At 40.4% G+C, this 21371-nt stretch overlaps 1 protein-coding gene and 1 long non-coding RNA gene across 2 annotated transcripts in view; one reads left to right on the top strand and one right to left on the bottom strand.

The window, feature by feature from the left end:
* Nucleotides 1-865: 865 nt before the first annotated feature.
* LOC125752602 (uncharacterized) lies at nt 866-14011 on the bottom strand. The gene is made up of 3 exons (XR_007402538.1): nt 13886-14011; nt 9082-9169; nt 866-1522 (listed from the first exon to the last, which is right to left on the bottom strand). It is a non-coding gene; the product is annotated as an uncharacterized LOC125752602 (long non-coding RNA).
* The window catches only part of PPFIA2 (PTPRF interacting protein alpha 2), a 473118-nt gene continuing 465258 nt past the window's right edge, over nt 13512-21371 (top strand). The window contains 2 exon segments of the mRNA XM_025438989.3: nt 13512-13662; nt 18080-18330. Of these exon segments, the coding sequence (XP_025294774.3) occupies nt 18082-18330 (249 nt within the window). The 5' untranslated portion in view covers nt 13512-13662; nt 18080-18081.

Here is a 21371-nt window from a genome sequence, read left to right as displayed (position 1 = left end):
GTCCTTAGGTTCGTAATCACTAATACATTTTTTTTTTTTATCCCTTTATCTATTCACCCTTCCTCCTATCCACCTCCCCTCTGGTAACCACCAGTTTGTTCTCTGTATTTAAGTCTCTTTTGTTTGTTTTTTCTCATTGTTTGTTCTGTTTCTTAAATTCCACATGTGACTAAAATCATGTGGTATTTGTCTTTCTCTGACTGACTTACTTCACTTAACACTATTATAGGTTCTTTAGGTCCATCCATGTTGCTGCAAATGGCAAGATTTCATTCCTTTTTATGGCTAATATCCCATTGTGGCCACATATCACATCTTCTTTATCCATCTGTGGATGAACACTTAGGCTGTTTAATTATCTTGGCTGTTGTAAATAATGCTGCAATAAACATAGGGATGCATATATCTTTTTGAATTAGTGTTTTTCTACTTTTGGGAAATACCCAGAACTGTGATTACTGGATAATATGGTAGTTCTATTTTTAATTTTTTAAGGAAACTCTATACTGTTTTTCACAATGGCTGTACCAATTTGCATTTCCAAAATAGGGCATGAGGATTCCTTTTCCTCTACATCCTCACCAACACTTGTTTCCTGTGTTTTTGATTTTAGGTATTCAGACATGAGTGAGGTGAAATCTTATTGTAGTTTTTGATTTACATTTCCCTGATGATTAGTGACACTGAGCATCTTTTCATGTGTCTGTAAGCCTTCTTTGGAAAAATGTCCATTCAGTTCTTCGGCCCATTTTTAAATTGGATTACTTGTTTTTTGTATGTTGAGTTGTATAAGGTCTTTATACAATTTGGATGTTAACTCCTTTTTTTAAATTTATTTTTTATTTTTTTTAAAGTAGTGGTTTTAATACAGATTTGCAGAGACTTTGCCAAATTAAACTTTTCAAACATTTCTTCTCCAAAGTTCTGCCTCTGACATTCTTTTTTAAAATTTTTTAATTTATTTTTTTAATAAATTTATTTTTTATTGGTGTTCAATTTGCCAACATACAGAATAACACCCAGTGCTCATCCCGTCAAGGGCCCCCCTCAGTGCCCGTCACCCATTCACCCCTCCCCTTCCACCACCCCTAGTTCGTTCCCCAGAGTTAGGAGTCTTCATGTTCTGTCTTTCTGATATTTCCTACCCATTTCTTCTCCCTTCCCTTCTATTCCCTTTCATTATTATTTATATTCCCCAAATGAATGAGACCATACAATGTTTGTCCTTCTCTGATTGACTTATTTCACTCAACGTAATATCCTCCAGTTCCATCCACGTTGAAGCAAATGGTGGGTATTTGTCATTTCTAATGGCTGAGTAATATCCCATTGTATCCATAGACCACATCTTCTTTATCCATTCATCTTTCGATGGACACCGAGGCTCCTTCCACAGCTTGGCTATTGTGGACATTGCTGCTAGAAACATCGGGGTGCAGGTGTGTTAACTCCTTATCAGACATATAGTTTTATGCTTTTTTATTTCAAAAATAATTATGCCAAATTGTTTTCTTCTTGTCAACTGTATTAAAATGTGAAAACATCATTAATAGTCATAAAAGCCACACATGATAATAAACAAATATAATGAAGAAATAAAGAACAGTTTTGTAAAGAAGTACATTTTATTTATAAGCTTTCCTGTACCTTAGTAGAAAGAGATATAGAAGTAAAGTGCATTTTATTTTATTTTTTTAAAGGTTTTATTTATTTATTTGAGAAAATGAGCAAGAGAGAGCACAAGCTGGGGGGAGAGGCAGAAGGGGAGGGAGAAGCAGACTCTTCACTGAGCAGTGAGCCCAATGCTGGATGCGGGGCTATATCTCAGGACCCCAGGATCATGACCTGAGCCAAAGGCAGAAAAACCGACTGAGCCCCCCCAAGCCCCCCAGTAAAGTGCATTTTAAAGTAGGATGTTTATGACATGCTTCTGGGTCAAAGTTTCTTTTTCTATACACACACACACATACATACACACACACAGATCATGGGTCCATGGTTTGCAAGGTACTGCACAATAACTGATATTTGTAACTGGGGTCACAAAGTACTGATAAATTGTGTGATAAAAAGAAAATCTGTAATAAATGTTTTGAAATAGATGAATACTAGAATGTGAACTCCATGAGCATAGATTTGTTTGTTCTTGAAATTTACTGCCGCTTCCTTAATATTAACACAAGATGCTTAATAAGACATATATGGAATGAAAGAAATGAAATTCATAAAGTAGGAATGAATTAGAGCAGGGAGGAAATTATCTGCATATAAAAATGTATTTCTACCTACTTGGATAAATACTGTTCCTTCTTCTTTTTTCTTTAACTTTGACACTGTTCCTTCGAAGCCCTATATGCTCTGTTCCCAACCTAGTAGGAAACAACCATCTTGCATTTCCCATTTAACTCCTTGTTCCTCCTCCTCTGTTATTTCCTTATATAATTGATGTAATGTTGTTTCTGGTCTTTGCTCCAAAGATCTTTTGATTCCTTCTTCTTTTGTTTTAAAGATTTTATTTATTTTTTTCATGAGAAACACACAGAGAGAGGCAGAAACATAGGCAGAAGGAGAAGCAGGCTCACAGGCTCCCCAAGGGGAGACTGATGTGGGACTCAATCCCAGGACCCCGGGATCACGACCTGAGACTAAGGCAGATGCTCAACCACTGAGCCACCCAGGCGCCCTGATTCCTTCTTTCACTAAAATTTTAGCGTCATTTATTTGAGCAAATTAATAATCCAACAATATAGGTGTCTTACCACTGTCCTAGGACATCTCTCTAGTCAGATTGTCCTTATAACCTTTTCTCCATTTCCCCCATCCCTCCAAATAAAATCTGTATAGTTGTTCAAGCTGTTTATTCATACTTTTACTTCCTAACGTAACTCATAAAAACATTTAAAAACAAATTACTGTCTATCTTCTTTGAGAACATTACTGTTGGGACACGTGGGTGGCTCAGCGGTTAAGTGCCTGCCCTCAGCCCAGGGCATGACCCCGGGGTCCTGGGATAGAGTCCCACATCGGGCTCTCTGCATGGAGCCTACTTCTCCCTCTGCCTGTGTCTCTGCCTCTCTCTCTGTATACCCCATGAATAAATAAATACAATCTTTAAAAAAAAAGAACATTATTGCTTTAATTTGCATAAAATGTCACTGAATTATACCTTTACTTTTTTACACTAAAGTCCTTTGTGATTTTGTCTTATTTCTTTCTTGGGGCCCCAAGCGCTGTGGCCAGTTTTTTTTCCTGGTTCATATTGAATAACATTGTGTCATTACTTAATATATACTTGTTCTGTGAATAAAATAAAATTCTTGATATAATCCTTCCTTTGCACCGGTTATATAGAATGGAGAAAGAGAAAAATTTGACAATGGTAACAAAATCCAAAGAAGATTGATACGTGAACACATTAGCCAAAGATAGGATTTTGAGAAGTATACTAATGTATTAGGCTAAAAGAATAGCATCTATTCTGGATCTGTGGCAGAGGGAAAGGAGCCAGGGCAAAACGGTGATGACATTTCTGTGAGTTTCTGGCATGGCACTTTTTCCATGAATACTGTCAAATTACAGGACCAGGCCTATGTCCATACAGAAGGGATGCATGCTCCTCCTACAGAAGGCAGTGCAATGAGCACGGCAGCAGGTGGGCATTTCTATCTTCTTCAGGGAATATTGGAATAGCAAATAGTAATATAATATAAATAGTTATAAAATATGTAATAATATGCATTATAATAAACTAAATAGATTTGTTTTCCTGTCCCAGACAAAACTAGTTGCAATAATGTATTGTAATCATATGTAAATTTAGGTCTCTGCAAGTTATAAAAATTATACACAGAGTATATGATACTAATGGGTATCTAATGTGTTACATATAGCCCTGGTTACTAATATTTTGATCTCTGACTCCCCTTAAGGATCTCGAACTATCAATATTCATCTAAAAAGTGCACTTGTGCATATATATATATATATATATATATATGCAAATTTTGCATATAATTTCAGGAGATTCTAGAACTTCCTTTTTTTAGATTATTTATTTATTTATTTATTCCTGAGAGACACACAGAGAGAGAGAAAGAGAGAGAGAGAGAGGCACAGGCAGAGGGAGAAGCTGGCTCCATGCAGGGAGCCTGATGTGGGACTCGATCCCTGGACTCCAGGTCATGCCCTGGGCTGAAGGTGGTGCTAAACTGCTGAGCCACCGGGGCTACCCCTCATTCTAGAACTTTCTAAAGCTCCTCTAGGACCACATAGAGAGCTCGGACTTCCAAAACAAGAACTCATGTTCTCTTTTTAGCTTGTTCTGTCTCTTTCCCACTGTCAGCAGCCATAGTCCTTGGAAAGCCATTATTTCAACCTGTAACCTCCTTAAGCCATTGTGATTCGTATTCTATAATTATTACTTCAGTGAAAGTTCCCTTACTCAATAGTCTAGCAATATCTTGTTTCTAAATACACGGGTTGTTTTCCATTTTTAAATCTTACTTGATTTTTCAGGAATATCTAACACTGGTCACTACTCCCTATTTCTTGCAATTTTTTTAAACTTGTATCCGTAACATATACCCTCCAAATTTCTCCCCCTATATGCCTATTTCTTGCTAGAACCATTTTGTAAATATTACTGTTCACTGAGATTCTGGAATTCAGCCCTTATTTTATCTAATTGTACACTTTTCATCATCAGAGTTGTTCACTTCCATGGTTTCAAATACAACTAATGATTTCCAAACATTCATCATCAGTCCAGATTTCTCATCTGATAGATTAGCTTTCCCAATGTATTTTGAATATCTCTGATCGGATGGCTCACAGTCAGATAATAAATGTCAACATGAAAGAAACTAAATTCATTCCGTTTTAAACCAAATACTCTTCCATTTTATATCTCACTGAAGAGTGATTCAATCTTCATATTTTAACCTAAAAGAGCTTTCTTTCTTTCTTCCTTCCCAAATTTTAACCTGTCCCTTCCAAAATATGTTTTACTTCTTTTTGATTCTTTCTTTTTTCATTCTTTCTTTCTTTTTTCTTTCTTTCTTTCTTTCTTTCTTTCTTTCTTTCTTTCTTTCTTTCTTTCTTCTTTCTTTCTTTCTTTCTTTCTTTCTTTCTTTCTTTCTTTCTTTCTTTCTTTCTTTCTTTCTTCTTTTGCTTGCTTTCTTCTTTCTTTCTTCTTTCTTTCTTTCTTTCTTTCTTTCTGAGAGAGAGAGAGAGAGACAGGAAGAGAGAAAGAGAGAAAGAGAGAGTGCACCTGTGCCTGAGCAAGGTGTGGGAGCGGCAGAGGGAGTCGGGGAGAGGGGAAGAATCTGCAGCAGGCTCCATGCCCAGGGCGGATCCCACATGGGCCTCATTTTCACTACCCTGAGATCATGACCTGAGCCCAAATCAAGGCAGCTGCTTAATGAATGAGCCACCCAGGAGCCCCCTTTTCCTTGATTTTAAACTTTCCTAGGCTCCTTCACGATAAATTTAAGCTCTTAAACAAGAGTCACATGTTCTTTCGTGTATGGTTCATTCTCTTCTCTCAGCCTGCCTCAGCCTCACAGAGAGGCCAAACTGACACTGTGCCCTGTTCCGTATGCCAGCTATAGTTTACCTGCCTCTGGTTATTTGCCATTGCTGTTAACACTTTCACACCATCCATTTATGATTTATTTAGTAAACCCTTCTCTTCCTCAGCTCTGATCTCACAGAAACAGATTAGATGGTTCTTTCCTGTGTTCCCATATCACCTCCATTTTCTCTCTTATCACATTGTGTGACTCCTGACTCCCTACGCAGCCAGTTACAAAATGATGCATGGACACCTAGAATTATGAATACAAACTCTGTTTATAAATGTATAATATCGGAAACCCAAAGACTCATTTTATAATCCCCAAAGTAAAATCGATCGGGAGAGAAAATGAAAAGAAAATAAAACACAGATGTATATTGTAACAAATGTTTGGTATGGTAAATGATTGCTAAAATAAAATAAATATGCACACTTGCATAATTTCAAGATGATAATGAGCCTCTACTGCCAGCTTGCCTGGAGTCCAGATTCTGGTTCCTCTGTACAAATTTAACCTCGACCCCGTTGCAGTTTGGCACCATTCAGTGATAGTTGTCTGCCACAACTTACATACCCATAGCATAATTTTGGGTTCTACAGCAGAGTGAGACCAGAGATTTCAGGGAACAGCCAATTGGCTGGCACCTGGTCGGTCAGGATGAGGTTTTGTTGTTGTTGTTCCTCTCTCTGCTGCATCAACCTTCCACACCGATGGTGTGGTTACAGAGGCCAGACTTGAAGTCTGAGCTAGAGTTCAACAGGCAAAATACACTCTGGTTCAATGATACATACTCGTTGAGCTACAGAGATGTGGGGACAAATGCACCTGCCTGATAGAGGTACCACTCCAATTAGCCTAATGAACAGCCATGGGTTTTATTTGTGTTACTTAAGCAGAGAACATATAGGGCCATAATTGAAGTCACCAGCGGATAGCCAAATAAAGACTTTGCGGATGATAATTTTTCATGTCTATCTATTGTATCCTGAATACTTACAGGCCCTTGTATCTTTATTCTTACATATATTTACATACTATAAGTATATAGTTTCCTGGTGTCTCATAAATAATAGGTATCCGGATCTTTCCATCCCTTTCTATGTTTAACACAAGTATAGTCTGTTTTCTAACTACTTGCCTTCTATCTAGCAATGCCCATGAATTGCACCCAGATCCAACAAACAGTTTACTTACCAGCTCCTCATCTATTTTTTAAAATATTCTAAGATGCTTTGCCTACATTTTACAAACCAAAAACGTATTCATCTAACAAATAGAATATTTTCAATAGCAAATGTGCATTTCACAAAAGTACCCTGCTCTGGCTGATTATATTTGCTAAAAACTGCTTCAATAATATTTTTCTTACCATGTGATTTTGATGCTCCTCCCATCGAGAAGTGAGGGTCTATATCTTTCTTTCCTTTGAAATCAAGTGGGCTTGTGACTGGTATCCAATGATAAAATATGGTGAGAGTGACACTATTTGACTTTTTGACTTTCAAAGCTGGGTTATAAAAAGTGAAGCAGGGACACTTGGGTGGCTCAGTGGTTGAGCATCTGTCTTTGGCTCAGGGTGTGATCCCGGGGTCCGGGGTCGAGTCTCACATCAGACTCCCTGCGTGGGGCCTGCTTCTCCCTCTGCCTTGTCTCTGCCTCTCTCTCTCTCTCTGTCTCTCATGAATAAATAAATAAAATCCTTTAAAAAATAATTAATAATTAAAAATAATAAAATAAAATAAGAAGTGAAGTGGCTTCTTCTTCTGTCTTGTTCACTACTTGCTTTTGACTTCTGCTGTGATAGCTGATGGCTCTGGGGCTGCCATGCTGTGAGGAAGCCCAAGCTATCCTGTTTCACAATGCCACATGTAGAAACCATAAGACCACAAAACAGGAAGGGGGTGAAGGAAAGGGGATGAAGTAGAGAGCGAGAGATACCTCCCAGGTCAGCCCAGCTGCTTTAACAGCTCTACTCTTCTAGGTCCAGCCACTGTCACATTTCAACCACATGAGAGATCCTAAGCCGGAACTATCTAGACAAGAACTTCCCAAATTCCTGACCCATTGATACCATGATAAATAAGAAAATGATTGTTGTTTTAAGTTACTATGTTTGGGCATGATTTTTTACTCACTGTCACATGCCAGAACACTTGCCATTTCCCTACCTTATCTTGACCTCCCTTCCACATCTCACCTCTCCACATTCATGAGATACGAACCTGATTCCACCCCATTTCAGATTGAACAGAAGACAAGGGCCAACTGCCAAAGACATCATACAGAACTGCCATTTCGAAGAGAGTTTTATACAGGCTTAGCTTATCTAGGGCTTATTGTTATTAGATTTTTCTTATTAATTTAATATTGAAGATGCTGTTTTCTATACATAGTCCTTCTAAAATCAGACATTTGTATTCTTCATTATTCTATGAATCTTTAAGCTATATCCAAAATGAGGATTACCCATATCATTTATTTTCATTGTTTAATTTACTATCCGTGATTGTTTGCCCATGTCTCTGAATAAAACACTAAGAAAAGGCTTTCACACTGGTGATTTATTTCCCAAGGATTTCTCAGCGAAAGAGCAATCACTGAGCTCACTTCATCCAGTTTTTTTTTTTTGTTTGCCAATTAATTCAAAGAAATATTAGATCGGTATTAGTGATGTCAATAATCAAGGTAGTTAGGTAATTAGAAATAAGTTTGAGTCAAATGCTGAAGGGTTTATATTTTATAGAAGTTGAAAAGTAGGTATCACAAGTCAAACAGTAGATGCCTTGCTTCTTCAGGTGCTTGGGTTGGAAAATCCAGGACTTACTCCTAATGAGTTTTATTTTACTTACCTGTGAGATTGTTGTTAGATGAACACTGGGTGTTATACACAACTGATGAATTATTGAACTCTACATCTGAAACTAATGATGTACTATATGTTGGCTAATTGTAAAAAAAAAAAAGAAAAAAAGACTGGTGTTAGAATAGTATTCCCAGTATACTATTCTATGATTCTTCAATGATAAAGCGAGGCTCCTTGAATTTGAGCAGAGGCAAAAATGAAAACCTTCACTATGAGGTTTTATGTTAGAATCAATCTCTTCTCTAGGTGAGAACAACTGCTGAATATATTTAGGATGTTTCTTCGCTCTTGATATTTTACCTCTATGGGGTCTAAAGAGGAACATGAAAGATGTTTTCCTATAAAATGTTAGTTTTCCATTTAAAAGGAGAAAAATATTTCTGAAGTCATTACTATTTTAGTTTATTGCTCTTAGATTTGATGTCAGCACTGACTGATGGAAAATAAAGTTCCCTGGAACTTGTCTTCTCATTATATTTTGACTTCACACATTAACTAGTAGTTTTTGCTCTTCTTGAACACTAAGATACTCTTACTTATGAGCTGAAATCTCAGTGACTATTTGTCAAATTGCTACATTTTACAGTAATCCCATGTAAATGCATAAAGGCTGATTAATGTAGTCTTTACACAACAACTTACCTTGTGAGAATTGGTGCTTTTACATTTGTGTGGAGGCACAAGAGTCAGCAGCAATGTGCTTAGTACAGCTCTCCTCTTCTGTAGTTTGCTATTTTTAGACAGGTAAGAAGAATAATGTGTAGCATTAACATAACAAGAAACATGAAACATACATAATAAACAATGCTTACTCTTTGTGATCATATTGGGTATTAATTTTATGACATTTTATGGCATTCCATATATTTTTTAATGTATGCATAACAGAAAATTTAAATATAGCATATTGTCTGCTTGCCTTTTTTTTTTTTTTTTCTCTGCATGCCTTCTCTTTCCACTAGGTTCACAAACAATATGTGGAAGAACTGGTTAAGTTTTTCCAAAAGCCTCTATTCTTCTTCCAGCTTTAAACCTAGACTATTTTCCCAGCTTTTCTTGTAATTGGATATTGCCATGTGAGTTGTTCTCAGCAGTAGAATTTGGAGGAAAGTGTGTGTTACTCTTGGACCAAGGATTTTAGAAGTGGGTATGGTTCCTCCACCCTATCTTTTTCCTTTTGCCGTCTGGTTGTAATATCCAAGGAGACAGCAGGGCCCAGATAAAAAAAACGGTGCCTAAATTACCGCGTGAAAGAAAGTATTCCACTGATCAATTCTCACCCTGAAATATCGAGAAAGTGAAGAAAGACTTCAATTGGGTTTGAGTCATTTTGCATTTGAGTTGGTTTGTTGCTTATTCTAAGTAGTACAATGTAGTAGTATTGTGTGGTCTTCTTGAATGAAATAAAATAAAATTCACATTCCCACAAAACTACAGGTAGAGTGTATGAGGGGAGTCATTTTCTACCCAAATCCATCTTAAAATTTAAATTCAACAATAAGCATAAGTGCAGAAAATGTCATTTAATTGTTTTAACAATGTTAAACTTTTGTGAATACAGGCAAAATATTTTCCTCGTGAATAACTATATAGTTGAAATGAGGTGATACTGAGGTCGACTCATCTATTACAACTAATATTACGTTTTCTTTTTTCATCCAAATTATCCTTGCACTTAAAAGATAAATTACCGTCACGTACTAAATCTTTGTTGTTGCCATGGCCCATGCTTCTTTTGTGCTCCATCTCAGTAACTTAATCTTTACAAAGCCATCCTTGATTTTAATAAAAAAGCATTTTTAATTATTATTACTAAAGAGTAGTTGTATGGCACCCCAAACTTGAGACAGCATACAGACAAAAGGTCATATTCAAAATAAAATGTGCAGAAGGAGCATTAGTAAATTAGTAACACTGTATGCCTCTGTGGACTGAATCCCTTCATTGATGTAAGGCACTAAGACTTATCTCATCTTAATCATTGGTCCTTGGCTATTAAAAACCAGAAGGAACAGATGACAACTTAGCAGATTAATTGGTTTTATATTTGTTGGAGAGACATTTTGCCTTGAATGAATCTGGGTCTGTACTTTTTTTGTTCCCAAATTTCTTCGGATTTACTTAAGCAGTGGTTCTCAAGGTGGGATGCTTGACTCCGTGGTATTCCATTACACGGGATCTGATCAGAAATGGAAGTTCTCTGGTCACACCACAGACCTACTGAATCTGAAACTCTTGGGATGGATTTGAGAAATCTGTGTTGTAACAAGCCTTCTGGAGATTCTCTTACATGTTAAATCTGAGGGCCAGTAAGCCAGAAGAATTGGTGAAAGGGATGACTCCTCCTTACTCGTGTGAATTGGTTGATGTAATGCCTTTGGCAAAACTGCTGCTTAAAGGTGTCCCTCAGTTTTGATAGAAAATGTTATTTTCCTTTGAAGTGCTGTGAGTGGTGAGAATATGAGAATGCATAGTGTCGAAGCTGAGAGTAACCATGAAGACTATCTATCTCTTCTTACTAAAATATTTTTTTACTCATGACTATTTCCTGCCTTCCATTATCAAATTTTTCCTTTCTACGATCTCAGCTACCAGGTATCCTTTAACTGTGTGTCAGCCACCTGTGGGGCTTATCCTTAGAATCAAAACTTTTATTTGAGGTGTGAATGGGAGTCAGGCAAATCAACAGTCTTCTTGGAAATGGTCACCACATCGGAAGCTGTAGTTGGCAAACGTTGATCACTAAGGGAATTAGGACCAAGGTTTGATAAGGAAGTTCTTTTATGAGGAAACATATTAACTGTCTTCAAACACACGAAGTTTCCTCGTGTATAGAGGACATTTTATGACTTCTGGGCAATTCCAGAGAGTGATAGTTAAAAGAGGACTGATATCTGATTAATATGCAAAAGCTATCATTAAATTAGGTCTATCTGAGTATGGACTGGGCTGTGTCATGAGTTGATGAGTTTTCTGTAGTTAAGAGTAGTTAAGCCACATCAGAGGGTAGGTTTGGACCCTTGTTGCTGAAAGTGTGGTCCCATCTGGAAGTTTTTAGAGGTACAGAATCTCAGGGTTTACCCCAGTCCCAGTGGATCAGAATCTATGACTTCACAGAATCCATCGGTAATGTGTATGCACCCGATGTTTAAGAACTGGTGCTTTAGGGGACACCTAACAAATCACCTAATTATTCTTATAGGATTAGGTGGTGATGCAGAATTTGAAAAACAGTCTAGAAGAGAAGCGGGTGGAAATGCATGAGCTTGGCCTCGTATCCCACTGTGGGGTCGCTAACGGCATTAAACGCTACTCCAGAAGAAAAGATTCTTTCCTGAATGTTGTACTTAACTTGAGTGAGCTGGTGTTTGAGTCCTATTTCTTCAGTTAGCTCCGGGCTCTTTGTGTCACACCAAACACGAAACACGCCTTTGGGATTTCTTGCACCGCACCTGCAAGGTACTGGCCCTAACCCTCCCCTTAAACCCAACCTTCAATCCTCCTCCCAGTTCCCCCCGTCCGTGCCCTCTACCACCAGCTCCCCGAAACTGGGAATCGCTCCTTCCCCCCACTGCAAGGTCCCCTTTTTGTTGAGAGTAGCTCCGGGTTTTGTGTCCTGCGTCCTCCCCGCGCCGGGCGGGATGGCTCCGTGTGCACGGGCAGCGGCGGCGGAGGGGGGAGGGACAGGTGAAGGGACGCGCAGGTGCAGGGGGCCCGGGGCCGGGGGCGCCTTCTAGGGGGCACCCGTCGCCCGCAGCTGCCATGTGCTAGGGCCGGGGCTCCTGGGCACACAACGCTCCGCGCCCCGGCAGCGCGGGGACGAGAGCCGGGGAGGGGGCGACAGCCACAGGCGCCACCACCCCGCCCCGGGCCCGGCAGCACGGAAGCGGCTTCGGGAGGCCGGGAGCGCGCCAGGCCCGAGGCCCAGCAGGTGCCCGCGCGTCCGCCCCCCGCGCAGCCCCGGTACCCGCGGGCGCGCCCTGCCCGCACCTGCCGCCCGGCCCCGAGGGTCCCGGCGGGCGCGTGTGCGTGAGGACAGCGGGGACGTGATTACTTCAGAATTTATTTAAGGGCCGGTGGAAACCACTGCAGCGGCTTCCAGGGGAAGCCCTGGTTCCAGGGGAAGAGGTGGTGGCGGCTGCCAAGGAGGAGGGAGGAGGAGGGGGGGGAGGAGGGGGAGGAGAAAGAGGGGGAGGGGGGGAGGAGGGGAAGGAGGAGGAAGAGGAGGAGGGGGAAGAGGTGGGGTTGGAGGGGGAGGAGGAGGAGGGGGAGGAGGAGGAAGGGGAGGAGGAGGAGTGTGAAGAGGTGGGGGAGGAAGGGGAGGGGAGAGAGGAGGGGGAGGAGGAGGGGGAGGAGGGGGTGCAGCGGCGGCGGCCCCGGCCCGCGGCGGCGAGGAGGGAAGATGCTGCGGCCGCGCTCCGGGCCCCGCAGGTGGGTCCCCCGCCGGCGGGGGCGGGCACGGGGCGCCGGGCTCCCCGGGGGCTGGGAGGAGGCCCTGGGCGTGGGGGCGAGCGCTCGCCCTTCTCCCCCAGGTGCACGGGACGCCCCCCACCCCCCCGCGCAGAAACGGTCCGGGTCCCCGAGGGGACCTGTGGGGCCCCCCGCGCCCCTTGAGGTCTCCGGCTCCCGACGTTACCGCGCCCTCGGGGAGGGCGGCCGCGCGCGGAACTTCTCGGCAGCTCGCCCCTCCTCGCCCCTCCTCGCTCCTCCTTCCCCCCCATGCCCGCGGCTGGAGGGCCGCCCTCGGGGGGGGGGGTGTGTGAACACCCCGGAGGGGGGAGCAGCGCCGCCCGGTTAAGTCTCTCCAAGACCGAGCGCGACCCGGTCCCCGAGCCCCCCCCGCCCCCCCGCCCCGGGGCCGCGGCCGCTCGCGCGCGGGGAGTCGAGGCGGCTCCGCAAAGGGGCCGCTACTGCTTTAAGAGCCGCCTCCCCCTCTCCTCCCTCCGACAATGGTCTGAGCCGAGCTCTGCTTCCCAAAGCAAAATTTGTAATATGCCATTTTTCCGATGGGCGCTCCTGCTTGCGGCTGCTGACGGCGCGGCGGGGGGATGCCGGCCCGCGGGGGGATGCGGGCGCCGTGGGGCGCGCGCCGCTGAGCCCTTCTCCCCGGTTGCCAGGGCGACGGGCCGGGAGCGCGGGGCGTGAGCTGCCCCCGGCGTCGGGCCGGAGACTGCGGCTGCCGTTGACCCACCAGGAGGCAGGACCCCAGGTTCCAGACACTAGGTACAGACACTGTGTCCGAGTTCCCAGGCTTCCCTTCCGCTGGGTCATCCCACTATCTCCATCACCATCACCACCACCACCACCACCACCACCACCACCACCACCATCACCATCACCATCATTATTATTACTGCTGTTGTTTTTACCAGCCCCCTCCCCGGCCCCACCCCGCCCCCAGGGAAGAGGAGATGCAAATTCCTCCTTGCCAATCACCGGTCCCTACCTTTCCGCCTTCCACCCCCATCCTCTCCCTTCTCCTATTCTTTCTCCACCTCCTGCCTGCTCGGCTCTCCCCGGGCGGGCAGGAGAGAGAGAATCTTAGCGTGCAAATTACGGAGTCAACTTCAGGGTGGTGCTGGTGGTGCTGGGGGTGGGGGGGTGCTGGGGGGGTGCTGGGAGCTGGGAGGGGGTGTGGCTGCGAGAGGACTGTCCAGCCGGGGGGCGAGAGCTGGCTCCGGGCCCTCTGTAAGAGCATCGGGGTGAAGGAAGTGCCCGATGCTCCCCGGGAGAGGGGATGAGCGCATTCCCTGGGGCCACGGGGACTTCGAAGAGTTAAATAGGAGGAGGAATATTCATGTAATGTAATCAGACAATGGCTAGGATGCCTCTTCCCCGAATTACTCCTTGCGGGTTCGCGGAGGTGGAGCTGGGGTGCTGCTCCAGACTGGGTCCTTTGAAGAGGGAAACTAACTCCCGGGGATAATTGCATCTCTGCCTGGAGTAGGGTCGAGAGCCCAGGGGTGTGCTTCTAAGAAGGGATTCATGGGCAGGAGAACGAGCCTTTTTTTGCAGCCCGCTCGCATCTCACTCGGTGCTGCTCCAGAGACCTCTATCGCTAAGAAACCCATTGGATCTTGAGAGCCCTTGGGGGGGATGACTCTAGTGGGCATCCAAAACTTTTATTTTGAAATCTGAGAGATTTGGAAGACAGTCAAGGTTATGGACTAGATAAGAGTAAGGGAGTTGGTTTTCCTGGTGTCAAAGGCTTCAAGCTCAATTGAAGCACCAGGATCAATGAAACCAACCAGGTATTTTCTTCTTCTTCTTCTTATTTTTTCCTTCCCCAACAAAAATAAACAATGTCTCTCCCTAGGTCTTAAAACCTTCCGTAATATATTGAACAGGGCATCAACATTTAGGAAGAGATAACGTAATTCCAATTGACTTCGGGGAGGGGTGCCGAAAAGGCAGATATCAAAGAGAGCTGTTAGGATGTCCTTCCTGGTTTTTCAGGAATTATGTGGTGCTATACAATTTTTAATACTGAAAATGACTGTGGAGGTTGCAAGTGGCATTTGAGACTGAAGTACGCTAGCGGGGGGAATAGCTTCTGGAAGTTGCCTTAGATGCTGTTTGTTCTCTAAGAGCACCGGTGTTTAAACTCTTACTTTGAATATAAGATTTTTGATTGATTTTAATATCTAAATCTGCATTTAAGAAGTAGGTTAACTGTGTTTTCAGGATTGTACAACTGTTTTGTGATTTATATGCGAATCCGAGTGCTAGTGCAAAAAACGGAGCTGGTTCATGCAGGTGGCCTTTATTTTTGGTAGAAATTTATTTTTCCTCTAGTTTTGATGACTTTGAAGACTTAAGATTTACTCATTTGGGTTGACCACTGGTGAAGAAAAAACAGATGAATTCATTTTATTTCCTAAGTGACTTTTGTATAGCTTGATTTTTCCCAATTGCATTTGAAGACTTCAGCATACCCACCAGAATTAAACTTTAGGCGTGGAATCAGAATGAATCATAAAGGCACAATATTCTTTCTGCAAAGGTGAATGTTGGGCACTTTATTAAAAAATAAATTCTTGAATTTGTAATTGTCCTTTAAAATTATACTGTTTGATCGCAGTCAGGTATGCTATTGGAGCCTTACCATGGGCTTATTTAAAAAAGAAAAAAAATCATGGATTCTTATCCCTACCTTACAGAAGAGAAAATGTTTTTGAGAAGTTTTTGAGAGGTGATGTGACTTGTTCCGGTTGCAATGCTGCAGGAGTGGAATCGAATCAAGTTGAGTGTAGAATTAATAGACTAGGACCCTAAGTCCCTAAGCTGCTCCTCCTCATAGCATCTTTGGACTAACCTAAAATCAAAGACTAGCTTTTATGCTGATATAAGAGTCTAAAGTTTGTGAGTGTCTAATATCTCATGGTGACAATAATTCTTTGTTAGAATTAGGGTCAGGTATTCAGAAGGAAATTGTAGCTGAGGTAATCACTGCAGTTTTGCTTTTCCTTGGAATTTAAAGTTTTTTGTAAGTAATTCAGAATGAAGATGTGCTACTGGCTTTTTTCCAAGAAGGATATGGTTTAAAATACAGATTTAAGATTGTTTAAGTAACCCTAAAATGTAAACCTTGCAAGTGTTTTGGCACAAATTGTCACAGTGCTGTCATTTTGCTTTAACCTTAAATGTCAAAAAGAAACACATTGGCTCCTGGTAATGATTTTTTCAGAATGACACAGCTGTTCAGTGTGTGGATTTCATGCATGGCATGTGAACTAATTGTTTTTAATATTCAAACATGTTGGAACATTCCCCCCCACCCCAGTTCTTTTCAATTAATGTAAAGAAAATGTATAACAGTTAGAAAACAGTCTCTTTTTTCCCAGCTTTGTGATAATGTATAAATAAAATTCAAATTGAGAAAAATACAAAAAAATACACTATCTTTTCATCTATTAGGTGTTAGCGATAGTAAGAATGTAAGAATGTACACATGCGTGCGTATGCGCATGTGGGTGCGCTCACATGTGCGTTTAAATACATCTTATGTATTGTTACCTATTTTAGGGTGAATAAGAAATTGAACAAGTTAAATTTTTGCCTTCAGGTAGCCCAGTTTTTTGAGTGATGAGCAATAATTCAAAGTGCTACCTTAAATTATCCTAAAATTCATACCCCTCTTAATTTTTTTGCATAGAATATCAGTCACAAAATACTTTCCTTTTATTGTTTTAGAAGTTTCTCCTACTTGTCAGTGGGCCCTGACCAAATCATTCAGATAATTGAGTTTATCTCTTCAAGAACCCAATGTATATGAAGAGTCACATAAAAGTAATGAACTACTGGGCTGTTAAGTATTGACATTTTATTTGACTATATCACCAGATATATTTTCCCTAAGGACAGGAATATATAGGCAGAAAAATGAATTGACCTTGCATTATAAAACCAAAGAATTGCTCCAGGATCAACAGCCAAACCAGCGTTTCTCCACATCAGCCTTCTGCAAAACCAAGCCCTCTAATTAATAGCTTCTGGCCTTAGTACAACAACTGAAATTGAGATGGGCTTGATTCTTTTTTGAACATAAGATAGAAGATAAAAGAGAAAATGAGACGATTTCTGACTTTTAAAATGCCATACAGTAGGCCAGCGTTGCATCTTAAAGTCTGTTGTCTACTATAAATCAGATTTGCAAATGATTAAAAAAAATTCTGAATAGTTCATTTATTTCATGACTGGAGGCTTGTGATTAACAGCTGAGATGTGAAGTTACTACATTAGCTAATGTAATTTATGGTTTCTGTTTTGTGAAATATTTTGAGAGTGTTAGTTGGTATTGTTTGTATGGAAAACAGACAATGCAGTTCACAGGAACAAAAGAATATTAAGAGTAGTAAAAAAAAAAAGAATATTAAGAGTAATTAGTAGTATAATAACCTAAACAAACTTACACACCTTAGTCACCTTCATAAAGCTTATATTTAGTCATCATCACTTTATCTACTCTGTGTAGACTACCTTAACAGTTTAGGCAGAGAGCATACAAAAGCGATAAAATGGGAGTTATAAAATCAGCAAACTTTAAACTGGTTGGTATGATAAAAAGCTGTTGATAAAATCTGAAAAAAAGTAGGAACTTATTATCATATAAAATGAATACCCAATTATTTGTAGATTCCCTAACTGAAAGAATGAACATTAGTTCCATTATTTAAGTCCTTGAAAAATCACTTACTTCTTACTCATGAAATGCCAGACATTGTGCTCGCTTTTAACGATATAACAAATAAGGGTAAGATGGTGGTTCTAACTGTGAGAGATTTGTAAACTTACAGGGGAAGAAAGGTGATCAACTAGTAATTTGAATAACATATTACTATAAATTGAATTGGAGGAATAAATCATGAAAAAAAAAAAAACCCAAATCTTTGAGAAGTAGGTGAAACCAAGCTGTATTTTGTAGGTAGGAACTTTATACACTGTCAATAAAAGAGAAAGTATGTAGGTTGGAAGAAGTCACAATGAATCCTATTTCACTGAGGTCAAAATATTTAGGGTGGTTGGAGCTGGGGCAGTGGATAGAGGAAAAAACAATTAGGCTAATGAGCTGCAGGGTTTGGTGAGTTGAGGGTCAGGTGGTTTCTTTACTAAGACTTCCCTCCCCTTTACTTCCTTTAAGCAATGATGTGTGAAGTGATGCCCACGATTAATGAGGACACCCCAATGAGCCAAAGGGGGTCCCAAAGCAGTGGCTCGGACTCAGACTCCCATTTTGAGCAGCTGATGGTGAATATGCTAGATGAAAGGGACCGTCTTCTAGACACCCTTCGGGAGACCCAAGAAAGCCTCTCGCTTGCCCAGCAAAGACTGCAGGATGTCATCTACGACAGAGATTCGCTCCAGCGACAGCTCAATTCAGCCCTGCCACAGGTATGCTTCCTGGTAGGATTTGTCCTTCTTATTGCAATTGCAGATGTGATCAGACTTGAATAAGCTTTGCTTTATTTCTATTCTTAGGACTATCTTTTCCCTTAAGTTATGTGATATGCATGGTTTGGTGAGAAAAATATAAAAATTGATTGTTAGTTTACATAAAATCTTGCCTCAAATTTGTGGTACATTGGTGATGATGGGTATGAAGGCTGCATTCCTATCTGGGCTCTCTTTTGAAAATTTTATTTGTATTTTTTGATGGGCGTAGAAAAATCACCTGTTGATCAGCATTCAACCACCCAAATATGGGAATAGTCAGTTTTCTCTTTCTCACTCTTTAAACAGTATCATGACATTTGGACATATGCATTTTCCATCTTTAGCTATGTGGTCTGTCTTTGGAAATGATTGTAGTTTGGAATCTACTGTCTAATTATATTTTATCTGTCTTTCTTTAAAAATGCCTAACACCTGCTCAAAAATTCTTGGAATTATCGATGTATCATCCTCTCTTCTCAAAAAACATTTCAACCAGTTTCTTTAGAAACTATTTTAGAAGTTAGAGAAAAAGCAGGAGTTCAGTTTTATTTTCACAAACTGAAAATTGTTAGATTAGGTGTTTTAAAATATATGCTGGTCAAGCATCTCATTTTATAGAAAAATACATCATTTTAAGGATTTTAAGCTTATTAACATACAAAATTAATATTGAGACTCAATATTCTCATTTAATATACAATAGTTGTGTTTGTTTTAGGTATTAGAAAGATTATAGAATATGAATGAGATTTTTAATAGTCACCTCCACTACACTATGTTTTTCTTTTGAATACAAATTTGATTGACCCTCTATTCTAAGGAGAGTATAGAAATGTTGAAGAGTTGACCTCTTTCCGTGAAGTTGTCTTCTGGCAAATATCTTTTCATGAGCATTAAAAATTATATGGTCAAAATTGATAAAATTCTGAATCCAGCTGTGCTATGAACTTGAAGTGTGATGTTGAGATTTTAAAGACTCTCAGAACGGAAAGAATCACCTAGAACCCTCTATCATCCCTATCAAGTAACCCTATAACCGTATATGAAAAACCCCTGTTCCAGCCCTTTTCATTATCAGTCAGTTTGTCTTGTGTTAAGAGTCAATACTGTTTTCAATAACTCTCGCCTGTTGGTACGCTGGTTTGTTTAAATATGCAGAAAGGGTTGATTCATGTCAAAAGACAACTGTCATAATCTTCACCAGTTATTATATTTTTCAAGGTCGACATTTCAGTCTTTACAAGTGTTTTTCATAAGGTGATTTTTGAAAGATCACCCTCACGCTTACTCTCCTTTAAGATTATTTGAGATGCTTAATGGTGTTAAATTGGCTCCCGAACCCTTTACCACTATTCTTTATCTTCTGTGACAAGCATAGAATGGGCAATCATTTTTCTTTATGGATAGAGTGTTTTATTAAAGAGCCTATGATTATATTATACTTGGGGACAAGTTCAACATACTTTCAGTATGTCCTGGGACAGTAGTCACCTGAAGTTTATAATTGAGTTGCATAAATGTGGCATGTGTTTCCATTTTCCCTAAACTCTTGTTGGAAGTTGACTCTTTGGTCCTAGGTGTAGGACTATGTGTATCCCTCCTGCATTATTTTTGTGTATCTTATTCATGCCTGATTCTGTCAGTGTGGATCCTAACCCTATCAAAGTGATTCTAAGAATAATTTAAGTGTTTGAGTTCTTTCTCTACCTATAAAAAAATGAATGAACAAGATATTTTGGGGGAGAAGAGAAAACTGGAAATATTTCATAAATACTATATTGTGTAGATAAATCTCTTCTTAAAGGTACAAAAATAAAAAAAATTCTAGCAAGGCAGTTGTATTGAACATCTTGATTATAGTAACATCTGAAATTTTAAGTTCTGAATTTTAATTATACTGGTCTGCAATCTCTTGTTCAAAAGCCCTGGGGTCAGTTGTGTTTTAGAGTTCAGAATTTTCTTGTTTTTTTTTTTTTTTTTTTTTATTTGTTTTGGTATTTGTATGATGTATATTATGGAACACTTCTCCAGATGGATTCTGGGAGCACCTCATAATTATACATTTTCATATCTGAAGAGAACTCTATGAATATTCCTATTACATGGGAAAAATAAAGACCATAAATCTCTCATGTTAGTACAAGTCTAGTTTTGTACCAATCAAGTTTGCAATATACTTACAAATAAAATATCAGTTTTCAAAGTATATGGGTTTTGGAATTATAGGTTATGTATCATAAATGTACATAACCTGTACATTTAGATGGATTTAATTCCAGAGTCTTTTACAAATACTTTAGTACTTCTTTTCTTTTTTTTTTTTTAATTTATTTATTTATGATAGTCACACAGAGAGAGAGAGAGAGAGAGAGGCAGAGACATAGGCAGAGGGAGAAGCAGGCTCCATGCACCGGGAGCCTGACATGGGATTCGATCCCGGGTCTCCAGGACCGCGCCCTGGGCCAAAGGCAGGCGCCAAACTGCTGCGCCACCCAGGGATCCCCTAGTACTTATTTTTAATGTTGATTTGCATCTTACTGTTGTAAATATTTGAGTAACTCTAGCAATCCACAGGTCCTTAAACACAGTGATGGTCCTATTATATTTTTAAAGCAAGTTTTTAATAATCTAGTCTGCACCTTAAGGGCTGTAGGTTTTCTGCAAGCAATAGAGGAACATTCTTCTTAAATTTATATCTTTGAATCTTTTAGACTATTTTGTAAGCAATGTACCTATTCTGTTTGGTAGCATTGCATTGGATACTTACCCGGAAGGAGGAAATAACTATAAATGTGAGTCTTGAGGCAGAAATAAAGCATGTGAAATTGAAAACTACCACAATAACATAAAAATGAAATTATTTTAATAAACGTGGGATAGAATTAAAAGCAGCGTCAAACTTTTTGACATATTATGTATGTATGTGTCATACAATACTTTTAGGCGTTGGTGATCTGGTGCTTTGCTTTAGTCACTTTCTCTCTGAACATTCCTTTATG

This window comes from Canis lupus, chromosome 15, assembly GCF_003254725.2.
Source record: "Canis lupus dingo isolate Sandy chromosome 15, ASM325472v2, whole genome shotgun sequence".
NCBI classification, from domain to species: domain Eukaryota; kingdom Metazoa; phylum Chordata; class Mammalia; order Carnivora; family Canidae; genus Canis; species Canis lupus.
Note: the sequence above shows the minus strand (reverse complement) of the source record. Positions and strands in the feature narration are given on the sequence as shown.